The following is a 13982-nucleotide window of genomic DNA, read 5'->3' as shown; positions in this document are numbered from 1 at the left end:
CAGATGTTCTGTTTCTGTGTAAATCCTCCATCAGTCCAAGTGATTTTTTAGCCCACAGACCACGTGTGAACTTGACCTGTTTCTGCTGATCGCTCTCTTCTTACTAACTGGTGTGTTACGAGGCCTTGTAGACTAAAACTGATCAACACCTGTGGTCCGTTTGTTCATTCTGTAGATGGATGATTAGTGTTTGGTTTTTTTTGTTTTTTTAATGATATTGTAGTGGTCAGATACTGTAATAAAAATATTTCAAAAGTAAGCACAGCCTTGTGTCATGGTAATTATGTTTGAATGTGGGTTGTTTACTTCTTATTTTAGCTGATAAGACCTGTTTGTGTGTGTGTGTGTGTGTGTGTGTGTGTGAACTCTGGGACTGATTGATCCTTCACTGTGGAGGTCTAATCAATCAGAGTAAGTGATAATGCATCAGTGATGCAGTAGCTCAGCAGAGGAACAACCACATCTTGATGTTTCATGGAGCGGCTGCTCTGTCATGGAGGTGTGGAGTTTGCATGTTCTCCCCAAGTTCTCTCCGGGTACTCCAGCTTCCTCCCACAGTCCAAAGACATGACCTTAACAGGTAATTAGTATCAATGTTAACGCCTGTTTCATGTCAACATGGCTGCTGTAAAAAAGGTCTATTCTACGCATGTGTATGCAGACACTTTATTTGTAAGGGACATTACTTTCCAATAAATCGCAAAGGAAAGGGTTAAGGTTGCTCACAGCTGGAAAAAGTCTGATTAATTGTGGTGAAACAGCTTCAGAATCATCTTTAAAAAACAAAACTATTAAGAAGTTGATGGAAACATTTTTTTATTTCCTCTTAGTTTAATTAGTTTATTTTAATTAAAGTTTAATTGGCAGTGGAAAGTACTTTTCCCATTCCTGCCACATAAATCACTTCTGACAGTTGTTTCTGATGAACAGTTTGTTGTGCTGAAAAGTTTCAGGGTTGCAACTATGTTCATTATTATGATCGATCGATCAATCAATCAAAATATATATAAATAAAAAAAGTTGATTAATTTAGTTTCATTTCATCTCTTCATAAAAACTCAAGTCATTTATTTAAAAAGTAAAGACGTGCCAGCTTGTGAGTGATTTATATACTTGACTCTGTAACGGAACACGTCTCTTCAGGTCATGTTGGAGTACATCTGAGTCCGTTGCATTAATTGTTGCTGTCTGCCTCATTAACTACGTTAGGTTTCTCTGAAATTGCTCGTCTGTTTGGTCCTGGTCCGTTAATGTCGACTTCTCACATCATAACAACAGTTAAAAGAATGCAGTCACACTCCAAAGACCCATTTCTTAAAAATGTATTTATTTCGTAAATAGAACTGCATCTTCATAAACATCAGCTATAAGACAGATTTACAGACAAGAGGAGGAGGAGGGAGGACAGACACGTCAATAGATATCAGTCAACAGAAGACTGATGATGGTGGTTTATTAATTGTCTGGAGCAGCACGATTTACTGATGAGAACAAAAATGATTCCAACAAACCATCTCCCTGCAATGACATGATCTGCAGCCTCGTGTGCTGATGCTGAGTCACAGGACATTCTGCTGCAGAAAAGTGATCGGTTGACATTTTAATTTAGGCTCCTCGTTTTAGCTGATTTGATCAAGGAAACTTTAATTTGATTCAAGTCCTCAAACCGTGGCTGAGTTTTCCAAGAGCATCTCTGCACTGACGTCACCCGTCAGCATTTGGAAGTGATTTTCAGCTCCAAACTTTCCTTTTTTATGCTCACAACGACTATGAACTCTTTAATTGAAGAGTTCAGGATCATTCTCCAAGTCTAATGTCACAGACAGAAGGTCTGGTCACTGGATGATATAAAGACTGAAGAAAGGACACAAGACGCCACGAGTGATTCTGGTCTGGCCATTATAAAAGCACACCTGTGTGGTGTCTTTAATAAGGAATCAAATTTTATTTTGATGGGTGACATGATCATCATCTCTAGTCGAGGCTTGATAAAATATTAAACCATAAAAATAAAAAAAAAAGCAATCTCCTGCTTCCAGAAATACCCCAGAGGCCTCATATCTAAACCGTGCTGCTCTCCTGTCATAAAGCTCTGATATTTGATATGTTTAACAATCTGTACCTCGATATAGTTTACTACATGACCACCGTATTTATATTCTGGCTGTCTGATTTGAATAAAAACTGTGTGTGTGTTATATAAAGACCCAAAGAGTTCACAATGATAAATAAACAATCGGGGAAATTGTGGACTAGTTCTTTAGATTTTCAAAGCTGCACTTCATCCTGCTTCTTTCCACATTAGCGCTTTATTACAGGTCAAATTTAATGTCACTATGTTTTTATTTCATAATGCTGCTGGTTATTACCAACTCTATTAATCCAGATGAGCAGGGCAGAGCCAGCTATGACTTTGAAAAAAGAACATTTTGAAATAAAACCTTGATAATTTTGTCCTCACCATCTTTTAGCACTTTTATTATTTTTTTTTATCTAACCCCATAAATAGACACACCTTTCATTTGTCATAATGATTGTTTCATTGTGAACACTCTGGGTCGTCCTAGGTGAGCACAAGGGGGCATCAGAAATGCACCAACACTGCAGGTGTTTCTGCACATCACTGCCTTGTTTGCCTTTGGCAGGGGAGCGCTCGTCTTCCATCTGCTCTGATATCATGTAATAACTGAGCAGGGTCACAGCTCTGATGCCTCCAAATCCTCCTGAAAACTGAGTTTATTGCTGATTTCAGAGAGGACGGCTGTCCAATCTTGGTTTCAAGTCTAATGTAGTAGATTTTCTCATGCCGCACTTTAAGGCTGGGGGATTTAATATTGTCACCTGACCTTTAGTGCAATCACACTCTGACATTAAGATGATAAAGTTTTTATCAACTTCTAGCTGGTTCTGATGTTTTTCTGTATTAATATTGGAAACATTTCACTTGAAGTCCTGCTCAGCCTGTGCTAGTTATTATGTCTTCTGTGGAGGAGGATCCATCCTTCAGTCTGGATATTTCTGCCTCTGCTGCATCAAATCTGACCTTTTAAAAGGGTATTAAAGGGTCCTCTTTGATATAGTATTGCATTTACATACAGTTCCATGGAACCGAATGGTCATAATTAATGCAGCAGAGAACAAGATATCCTGAATTCATGTCTCTTGTTTCATGCTGCAGAAATACTGGATCCGTACCTGTTTTCACAGGCTGAGTAGTGGATGAGTAAACTGACCTTTATATGTGAAATAAACGGTTCAAACTGAATTAATGCACTTGTTCTAAATCCAGGTACAGATCACAGGTATCATAGGTGTATCAAGGTTGTTTTTTTTTAATAGCATATATGAGCTCAGGTGGTTAAAATGAACCGTTTGGTTGTTGCATGGAGTAACTTCAAGTGTGTCCTTACATATGTCCTGTAACAAGCTAACATTCGGGCTTACAGCTGACAGCTCCCAGCTGCACCGTCACCTTCAGGTCAGAGAAAAAAAACAAAAAAAGCTTCAGTGGAGGTCTGACCTCCTGATTACAACGTCCAATATCAAGTAAAACACGTTGGGAAGTTGCCGCATGAACAGGACACACATATACAGTATATTGATATGTAAGAACAGTTCAACACAAACACAGAAGAAGAAGTACGGCAATAATAATAAATAGACACTTTCATTGTCACCTGTATGAACAGAAAGGATATAACAGGCCCAGGTATGCATCAGACAATGTGTACCGTACAGAAAATAAAATATTCAATGAACTGACAGAAAGATCAGCGGCTCTCTGATTTTGAGCTGAATGTCTTTAAACTGTAACCATAGCAACAGAAACTCCTATGACTCTGTGTTTACCCTGTGTGAGCTGAGGCATGTACCGGTCATTGTTGTGTGGTTGTTGACATCAAGTTTAAAACGGTTGTCTTAAAAAGTTTTCTACGTTACGCTCCTGTCAGCTTCGCGATCTGGACTCGAATGAATTCTCCTAAAGCGAAAGAACCGTTAAACTTCCTCAGTTCGCCTGTTTCTGGAAGAAGAGGACACACTGAGCATCATAAAAGATTTGACCTTTGACCTGCAGCCAGCACGCGCCCACTGAGGTCATAGAACAGCTTACAGCAAGGCTACACACGTACTGTACTTCCTTCAACCAACACGGCTGCCACACAAGAAACACGGCAACACTTCCACACAAACACACACACACACTTAACACTTCATCAACATGCGGATAGAAACACACACGGCGACGACAACATAACAGCAAAAACATGGTTCAGATGAATTCAATGGTGAGAGACGAACAATGATTCAAGAAAACAGAAATGTGGTTTTGATATGTGAGTTGTGCAAACGCTCTGCTCTTCTTTTCATCTCTATCCAAGCTGAGTTATAGAATTCATCTGATATATCTATCTCTGGAAAGATAGAGACATTCTGCTGTCCGGGTCGACACGCATCAGCCGCGATTTGGAAAAAAACATCTCGTCATTAAAGCCAGCTTTGCCTCCCAGAAACAGAAGTGGTACCGTTATCGAAGCCGGAATATTTTTAGGCAACTCAGAGAGATGATTGTAACTCCGAGTCTGTCTGTACCGATGTTCTAAAAATATTCCTTAAAATATTCCAAGCGTCGTGGCCTTCAATGCTAAGATGCTTTTGCAAACCAGGCTGAATGAGAAAAGGCATTTCAGGGGAAACAAGTTTTTAAACAACACCAACAACAGGCTCAAACAGCTTCTATCTGCAGTACCTTTAATAATCTATCTAGAATATAACTTCTTGAAAATGTATGGCTTTTTTAACAGACCTCGTCTGGCGCCATTCAGAGCGACGTAGCGGCGAGACGGAGGCCTGAACAGTCAGACGAGAAAGCAGCACGAACAATAACCGTAGTCTTCATAACAATATAAGCTTCTGTACAATCAGGCACAAAAATAAACACTTTATATCTTTTCAACTCCAGTCTGAATCCTTTGGTCTTTGGTTCCACGGTAGAGATGAATCTCCTTGCACAGTATCGAGGGAGTACTGTAGGTCCGAAGGAAACAAGTCTAGATTTGAACAGAACCAGCGAGGCTCTGGAAGCTACAGGACTGTGGGCGGTTTATATGAAAAGGTGCAAAAATGAAGGTGCAGCGAGGCCAAAGAGGCTCAAAGAAGAAATCTATGTAGCAGTTTATGGAACCAGCATGATATTGGGTCACCTCTGCGGTGTAGTCAGAGTTTTGGAGCTTCTGTCCTGTTGCTACATGGTTGATTCCTGGGAGCTGGTGTCTATAAACCACATCAGTCCCGTGTTGAGGTTAGTCAGCATGTCCAAACCAGTTTGGTTAGGTTACAGTCCTTTTAGGCTGCCATGCTTCGAGCAGGACTGATGCCTGACATTAACTAACATCTGGAGCAAAACAAAAAAAAAGTCCAGATTGTCAGGAATCTCCTGTCTGTCTACAAATATATCAGACTTACAGTACAAGGTCGTGTTTATGCCAGTTGCAAGAAAAAATAAGTTTGGCAACTGTACTGGAAATGATTAAGTAGCTGCATGATGGTGCATGTACCTGTGCTGACCTCCTCTAGCTTTTAAAGGGTACTGAATTTAAATATGCTCCTTTCAGCAGCAGCGATCTGATAACTGTTGCTCCACAGATGTCGGCTTCATGCCACACTGACTTGCTCAACAATTCATGTTTTATTTAATTCCATGATGCAGCTCCCCTCTGAAAGCTCTCTACAAAGCATTGATTCAGCTCAACAAATTGGTGAAGGATAAAGCAGCTCGCTGCATCGAGACGATTCCTTTGGTTTCACATGATGCCACAGCTCCCATCTGTGTCCAGCTGAGGATGCATTGACTTTAAAGTGAAGTGGGATTATGAAATGGCGGCAGGGTGACGGTGTGATTTTGATTCATAGCACAGTGGAAGCTTTCCCCCAGCTCTGTGTGTTACAGTCAGTGGCTCTGGGAGTCAGCAGTGGGTGGCTTCGATGGGCGACAGCGTCAGGATGCTGCGATCGTTGGAGTAGAGGTTTTCCGTGTCGCTCCAAGACCTGAAAACAGGCAGCAGTGACTGAGGGTTAGGAGAGTGACTGAGTGTGTGTTTGTGTGTGTGTGTGTGTGTGTGTTGTCGGGGGGCAGCTAATACACTGCTGTCCAGAAGACGAGTGAGGGATGGAAGAGTGAAGGGTTAGTGATGGGTGTGATGGTGTTAGTGTTAGTGTTGAGTATCAAAAGTCTCTGCTCATCACCTCACATTAATCCAGAGCCATCAGTGGAAGAAAATATATTTTTCAAATCAGCTATGGGGTCCAAAAGAAACACTAATTATTATTTCAAGTTAGAACAGTTTTTGTTATTTCACATGAAAGATTTCTATTATTCCTGCCTGCTTTTTTTTTTGGTTTGAAGAGGACAGGCTCAGTGAGAAAAAGACGATGTCACTTATCAGAGATTAGAAATTAAAATGTTCAAATGGGGATGAAACTACACCCACACAGTCCTGATGATGCAGATTAGAAAATAACTAACAATGACAAATCAACTAATTATTGAGGAGCATTAAAGTCCATCTGTCTTTAGTAAAACAGGTACGGTGGTTGTGTCTAGATGGTAACCCTGGATTTGTGAACTCTTGAAGTTGCCAGGTAACATAGTATAAGGAGCAAAGGGAGGAGTTTGTGGAAGATTAATTGGTCGAACGCAGGTTTGAATCCAAGAGACGGGGATTCATGTCCCATGTTAAGCCAAAGTTAATGACTTAGTTGATTTTTTAATCTAGTCTTGGCAAGAAAAGTCTACTCGGTTTAGTTTAGGAAAAGATCATGGTAAAATAAAAATAAGTTAGTGTTGACTTTTACTCTCCCACAACACAAGTGGCTGGCAGAAATCCCTGAAGGCAAACTTCTCCTATTTGCAGAGACAACTTGTACAAATCTAGGGTTACCATCTAAACATGACCAGGTACAATGACTATTAGACTTTGTAATTCCAATGCTGTTCTGTATTACACTTAAAAAGTAAGATCACTAATTACTGCGCTAAGGCCTTCAATTCTAAAACTTAAATCCTGCTGATACTCTGATCGGGATCAAACAAAAAGCAGGCTGGGAAAGAAAAAATCTGGGTCTATCCACTATAATCTCTTTGTTCGTGTAAAAAGCAGCAGTCTGGAGTCAAAGTAAATCCAAGTCCCTAGAGTGCTTGGAAATGCAAATTATGCAAAGGCTTCGATCCAAACACGGTCTCAAGGTTTAGATTTAATAAAGGTTGTTCAGAGACAACTGCTTAGTCCTTAAATTCTGTCTGCATCCGATCTCACACTTCAAATATACTGTTTCTTTTGTCTTGTTTTCTGACTCGGATTAGTTAGAGGAGGTGAGATGAGACTTGAGCTACTCAACTCATGGATAAAAATCAATACAGTCATCATAAAGAGAAATCAATCATGATAAACAAGCATCAACAACATTCATGCCTCATATATCCACTCTCAGAATAACCAGGAACAGTGTCTGGTTTTCTGCTAAAATATACATCCTGAAGTTCACTTCTTTACTAGAAAAATAGCTCTCATCATACTTTCTTCCACAATATTAAACATATATGCATACAGTATAAAATTTATAATATATACCTTTCTCCTATTAGCTTAACCAGCTGGATTTCCTTTGGAAATGTCTAACAAAGTTCTCAACCACTGAATAAAATTAAAGCCAGAGATCGAGCTGGAGGAGAATACAACATGGATACATCGTGAAAGTCGCAGCTTGCCACCGTTGGAATGGAAAGGTCACAACAAACCAACCACCACCATCACGCTGACTCATCAAAGTAGTTAATGATCAGAGCGTGGTGCCTCAGAGCACCAGCAAAGAGAAGGTTCAACATCCTCTCAGTTCAAACAGTAACTCCATTCTGGCTTTCACACCTGATCTTCACATGACTGCACGAGTAAGAGCCACAAATGCGTGGACAGCTTTTAAACACGGAGGAGATATATATGACGAGAGCAAGACTGCATGTTCTGCCCCTCGCAGCACCTGTCCACCCACGTCTCCTTTTTGTTACCGTCTAAATGTCAGCTGCTCTACTTGTGACCCTTAATTTAATGCTGCTTTATGAGATGAAGACAACCGTTTTAAGACCTGCTGAACAGGAAAACAGAGCCACCCAGGGACTTTAAATAGGCTGATGACTCAAATTGTGGTTTGACTGGAGGCGCTCTCACGTGCTGCATCACCAGCTCGACTGTATACCAGGGCTTGGGTCAAACAGAAACATCTCAGTGCTAAAAACATCTTTGCTCCCCGGGTTATGACAGATGTTAGTACCGAAACACTTTCGGGATAAGCTGGTGGGAACATGAACCCAAGAAAAGAACGGAACAGGCAGACTTCTGACAAGACGAAGCTCACAGGGGACATTAACAGCACATGAATAATTAATCTGGAAGGTCAAACAACATTATGCAGATTTCAGACACAGAGAGAGACAGAGAGGACAGGAAGTGCAAGAGGAGGAGGAGTGTGTGAGGGGGCACAAATACATACAGGTTTACATTGTATACAAAGTACCAAAGGCAACAGCAGCCCCCATGCAACAAGACAGAATCTGGGCATGCTTGTTTTGTAGCCGGCAGTGGACAAGATGGAGTTATATACTGTAACTCCACCCACCTAGAACACCCCTGGTTATAAAACCAGCATGCCCTCAAAGTTGGCCTCTTCGCAGAAGCACATATAAGGCTTCAGGATCCAGTAGAAAAAGACTAATAGATACAGGAAGTAGCAAAAAAAAAAAGACTCTCTGAGACTACATTTCCCAGCAGCCTCTCTGGTTTAGGGTGTGGTACCCCTGTTCTAGGAGAAGGAGCAAGGGGTGTCAGACAGCAGCTGTGTTTCCATCCAAGGACCCCCCCCCCCCATAAACTATAATGTGTTAAGAAGAGAGGATGAACAGATGTTGGAACTTTTAATTAGATTTCCAACAAACGGCTGTTAAAGAATGAAGTCTGTTGATGAAATCATCATGTAGCTGCAGCTCACGAGTTTAGATTTTTAGTGGACGTGCTTGTTAACTGGTGCATCCAAAGTACATTTCTTTATTTGCTGATGTTCAAACAAAACCCCCCTACCCTTTCATATTTAAAGTTCAGAGTATGACTTTTTTGTGATTTGGATGGAGACGCAGCTGCCGGGATATGACAACTGCACGGGTGCATGTACATCATTTATTAGGAAAAACATCTTTGACATCCGCGTCCGTTCCTGCTTTGTCGCCCCTCGCCAGGGTTCAGCTGTGGCCAGCATTCAACAGGCCAAGTCAAGCAGCCGGCTACAGTTGGGATTCCGATATATAACAGATAAATACTTTATGCATTATATATGTTTGTAAATATGCTTGCTATATGTCCCGTCCAGTCATTAAGCATGTTATATAGGACTGGGTAGATATATGCCCTTTCCCTTATGGCAGTATTGTAGCATTAAGGCCAAATGTGGGCTGAGTCTCACTAGTCTTTCATTCGTTCTTTGTGGTTTTCTGCTTTATTTCCTGAAACCTAAAAAGGTAAGGAGGAAGGAGGGGAGGGACAGATGAAGGTATGTTGAAATCAGAGGAGGAAGAAAGGAGAGGCGATATTAAGGGAAGGAGATGAGGGGTTAAAAAAAATGAATTCAGCCCCAATTCTTTTAGTTGATCGTGTTTTTTGAAGCACACAACAGCAGAGCATTTCATTTTACTTATACTGGATACTAATTGTTTATTTCCCCCCTCCTGGGAGTACAAATTGGCTGCCATTTGCTCATTAGAAGAATCCAATTGGTTGCTTTGTGCCAAGGTCAGAAAACAAATCAATCATTCCCACAGGAAGAAATTCATTTAAATTGAATCATGCATTTAGTGGTAATTTGACCCCAAAGCAACGGGAATAGTTCCCTTTCTTCCAGTGAAATGACCCGACAACAATTGAAATAGATTATTTCATGGTGCATATCCCACCCATCTCTGTCTGAGGAGTAATGGACAATATAAATATCAACCCACTGTATGCTCCCAGCTCGCTGAATGTAAAGTTTAATGTGATCGGATGATGTCTAACTTGATACTTATTTGAACCAGCTTACTGCTCATAAGACTGCTGTACCCTCCCAGGCCTGACCAACTGGGATGACCCAGTCCTCTACTCGACCACAGAGAGTCTGCAGTTTGAGGTTCAGAGGAGCTGAAGGGAGGGTGGGGAGGGTGGGTGGTGCTTCCGTTATTTGACCTGCATGCCGTCATCACCTTTACAAACACACACTGTCATGAACGAACAAACATGCATGGCCACACCACCCGACTCCGAAAGGCCCACTGCGATAGACTCACACACAAAGAACAAGAATGCTACATCTTCATTACTGATGTGATCAATACTGAGTGTCCCAGGTTGTTTCAGGAAATATTGATTGCTCAGCAGAAAGGGCTGATCAGGTCAATTAATCAATGACCTCACTGAATCACTGAGATTCAGGATAAAAAAGACACAATAATACTGAAACTGCAGATTCGGGCAGCTCAGCAAACTGTGAGCTCAGCTTTGTCGTCTTTAAAGCTGCACTAGGCAAATTGTTTTATGAAGAAAACCAAAAAAAAAATTAAGTTGTGTATGTTTTCTCATCTTTTATCACAAAGTGGAATTGCAGGGAAAGAAGAAGTTTTATCTGCACTTACTGAGAGCTCGCTTTGCGCAGTAAACTGACATCATGTTTCATTATTAAACCTCTCTCTGCCACTTAGAGCCACCAAAATGCAAAAACTGCAAAGTGCAGCTTGAAAGTTAAATCGCTACAACCCGTCACTTATGAAGCACTATCACATCTATTCGATCACGGGTTAATACCAGACACGTGCTCGGATCAAACATGATTCGACCAGCTAAACATTATCTCAAGTGGAGAAACTCCTCCAATGAACAAGACGACCTATAGGAGTCAACCTAAAGCTAATAAGTCAACTTCATGGTTGACATATAGTATAGACATCTGATAAAGTGCATTACAGATTAGGCAGCTTTCCCTGAAAACTGCTTAATCCGGCTAACTCCCATTTGGACACCAACCTTTGATTTTCAGGGAGTATTGAACAGAAACAGAGTGGACAGACAGAACAACAGATCATAGCATAGATGATTAGGACATGGACACATGGGCTAACAGACAGAGCCGCCCTAATGTAGGGGTTAGACAAGACAGGTTACATAGTGTAATATTGAGACCTGTTAGGTGGTTGTATATCGCAGGTCTCCTTTGTAAGGGCCTTAATAAAAATGCTGGAATCCAAATTGTCCCTGCCTAAACTACCAAATATCCACATCTGCATGCTATGTAGTAGGCATGGCCATCACAATCTATTCAGTCATTGGTCTCTATAATTTTGGTTACAAGGTGTACTGATATATTTTTGATAGTACAAGACTGTGGATATGAGATTAAGCACACTTTTCTGGGTAATCAAAATGTTCAGACTTGCCCGACACTCGAACTCAATCGAGTCGATGAGTGTAGGACTCACGTTCGGCTGTTGTCCCAAAGTTATGCTAAGCCGCAAGCTAAAACCAGTCTTCTTCAACCGTCTGAGACCCTGCTCCCCCACAACTCTATGGTCAACTACAGATCTGAACATTGAACACTTACAGTAGGGTTGTAGACATATTAAGGCCTGCAGCCCAAATTTGTGAAACCAAGAGGTGAGGGTTCATCAGGATTCATAATCATAGTTTCCTGCAGTCGTCGGCGTCCTCCCCACCTGTTGTTGCGGCTGGATGTGTGGCAATGGTTGGTGCTGGCCTGGCACTGCCCGGTTATTTGCTCCAGGAGGTGGGCCAGGCGGGAACAGCCGCTCTGCCCATGTTGGTAGCAGCACAGGGATTCCACACAGCTGAGGGCCTGCGTCTGGGGGGCTGATAGAGACTGGAGGCAGGAGAAAGAGGGGAGAAATGTCAAGAAGTAAAGAGGAAGGAGGACAAAAGGGGAAAAAAAAGAAAGAAGAAGGAAAGATAGAGAAGTGAGTGGAGAAAAAGGAAGAAATTAATAAGATACACAAAACAGGTTTGCAGTCACATTATGACAGGATGATGGATGACTGGAAGATATTGCATGCTGTCACAGGAACAATGGTGTACAGGGACAACATTCAAAACATGCTACACAGAGGGCTGAAATGTTGCAAATAAACACAGAAAAAACGTAAGAATGAGGAAGAATAAGATGAAAAAGCTTTAAAAACCTCGAAATTAAAATGATTTGCAGCATTTTTTAGGGTGCCTGTAAAGCAGATTAGGTCTGTCCTTGTTTAGAAACCACATCAGACTGAAGAGCTAAAGTGGTCAGGTTTTTGCTGAACATTTTCTAACGATGTTAAACCCATTATTAGAGAACTGCAGTTACTACAGCATCTTTATTTTAACTTACTCAAGTCCAATCAAAGGTCCAGCCTGCTCATATATGTGAAAACAAATCTCCAAACTATCGTCTGTATTAATGTAGACATCTCTCACTGTCTACACAATAAGAATATATTTTATGACTAGTCAAACTTTTCAATGAGCCAGTGGTGCATTGGTGGGCAAAGCTGAATAAAGTTGCTGCCTAGAAACCTGCAGGATCAGGTGGCTGTGTTAACCTGAGTCAGCACTCAGGAGAGAGCGAGAGACAGGGTGTGATGGAAAAGAGAGAACGTGAAGAGCAGAGAGAGGTTATATTCACATAGTTAACCTTGTTTATCCTCCTTTTCTACAGCATGACATACAACATAACTACAGAATAACCTCAGACCAACTTTGGTGACCCACCTGGTTATTTCTTTTTATTATCATAGGTCCACAATTAATCTTTAGTTCAAAAAACAAAAACAAAAAAAAAACTACTTTTTGCTACATGCATTATTCATGGTGAGGTTTCTTATGACTAAATATTAACTCTGGTGTACGACAACTTTTAAGCCTTTGTAAAGTTTAAAACCTGCAATTTCTTCCAGCATACGAACAGTCAAGAAACTTACTTTACTTAAATACTGTATTAGGTAGTAATGGCTCCTGTGATATAGCTCAAAACTGTCCTGTTTTGTGGCTGAATGTGTGACTCTGTATTCCCCCGAGCTCTGGATTGTGATGCTGTTGTTACATTTCTCTGCGGCAGAAATTGGAGATTGACTGCTGGCATAAAACCAAACTTCTGCTTCTTGGCTGGCAACAGCAAAACACAGATGGGACAAACGGAATATGATTTATTCTGGCAGTGTCAGGTGTCCCTGGATAATAAATATATGGTTTTGTGCGTTCTCTGTTGGAGCATATTGCTTTTGTTTCTTGTGAAAAGGGTTGGTACTTGTTACTGTAGTTACAGTCCATAGCAAAGAGAAACGTTGAGGTTGGATGATGTGATTATTCCGAGCGCATACACAGTCCAAACCGCAGGAAGGGCAGTGACAGCAGCCAAGCCACAGCTGTAGCCATGGATGGTAATGTATCCTAGACTGGTGTTTATCGGTTAGTGAGGTGTCCTTGACGTATCTCTGCTGGTGTGACCATATGGGTGATAAATACTATCAGCTCATTAACTCTGACTCTACCTGCATTAATCTATCAGTAACCATTCGTATCAATCTTTGAAGCAGCAATCAGTCATCACAGAGCTTGTAAATCTGGAGCAATGGAAGGCGAAAGAGTTGAGAGACTGCAGTTTTCAGTGGCAGTTATGTTACAAAAAAAAAATTAATCTCCAGTGCTGTTAGAGAGATGACTGGATAAGATAGTTGGAAAAGAAATAATTACCAACTGAGTTTATGAACTGTTTGTCGCATGTTTTTTTCTTTAGTTCTGGAGAAGCAGAAGCAAAATGAAGCAGAGGATAAAAGCAGGCCAAACCTCATGATTAATAGTTCTCTTGTAAACCGAGGCTTTCTGAGAAAACGATGCCTGATTTGATGATTTTCTCATAAAATGTCC

At 41.0% G+C, this 13982-nt stretch overlaps 1 protein-coding gene across 2 annotated transcripts in view; it reads right to left on the bottom strand.

The window, feature by feature from the left end:
• Window positions 1–1306: 1306 nt before the first annotated feature.
• Window positions 1307–13982, bottom strand: part of atp11b (ATPase phospholipid transporting 11B) — a 56735-nt gene continuing 44059 nt past the window's right edge. Inside the window, exons 29-30 of one of the 2 annotated variants that reach the window (XM_027289958.1) lie at window positions 11671–11946; window positions 1307–6045 (exon numbers count right to left, since the gene is read on the bottom strand). In XM_027289958.1, the coding sequence (XP_027145759.1) occupies window positions 11689–11946 (258 nt within the window). In that variant the 3' untranslated portion in view covers window positions 1307–6045; window positions 11671–11688. The remainder of the gene's footprint in view (window positions 6046–11670; window positions 11947–13982) is intronic. The other variant, XM_010736609.3, reaches the window with a different exon arrangement.

This window comes from Larimichthys crocea, chromosome XVII, assembly GCF_000972845.2.
Source record: "Larimichthys crocea isolate SSNF chromosome XVII, L_crocea_2.0, whole genome shotgun sequence".
NCBI classification, from domain to species: Eukaryota; Metazoa; Chordata; class Actinopteri; family Sciaenidae; genus Larimichthys; species Larimichthys crocea.
The sequence above is the reverse complement of the archived record's forward strand: the minus strand, read 5'-3'. Positions and strand labels throughout refer to the sequence as shown.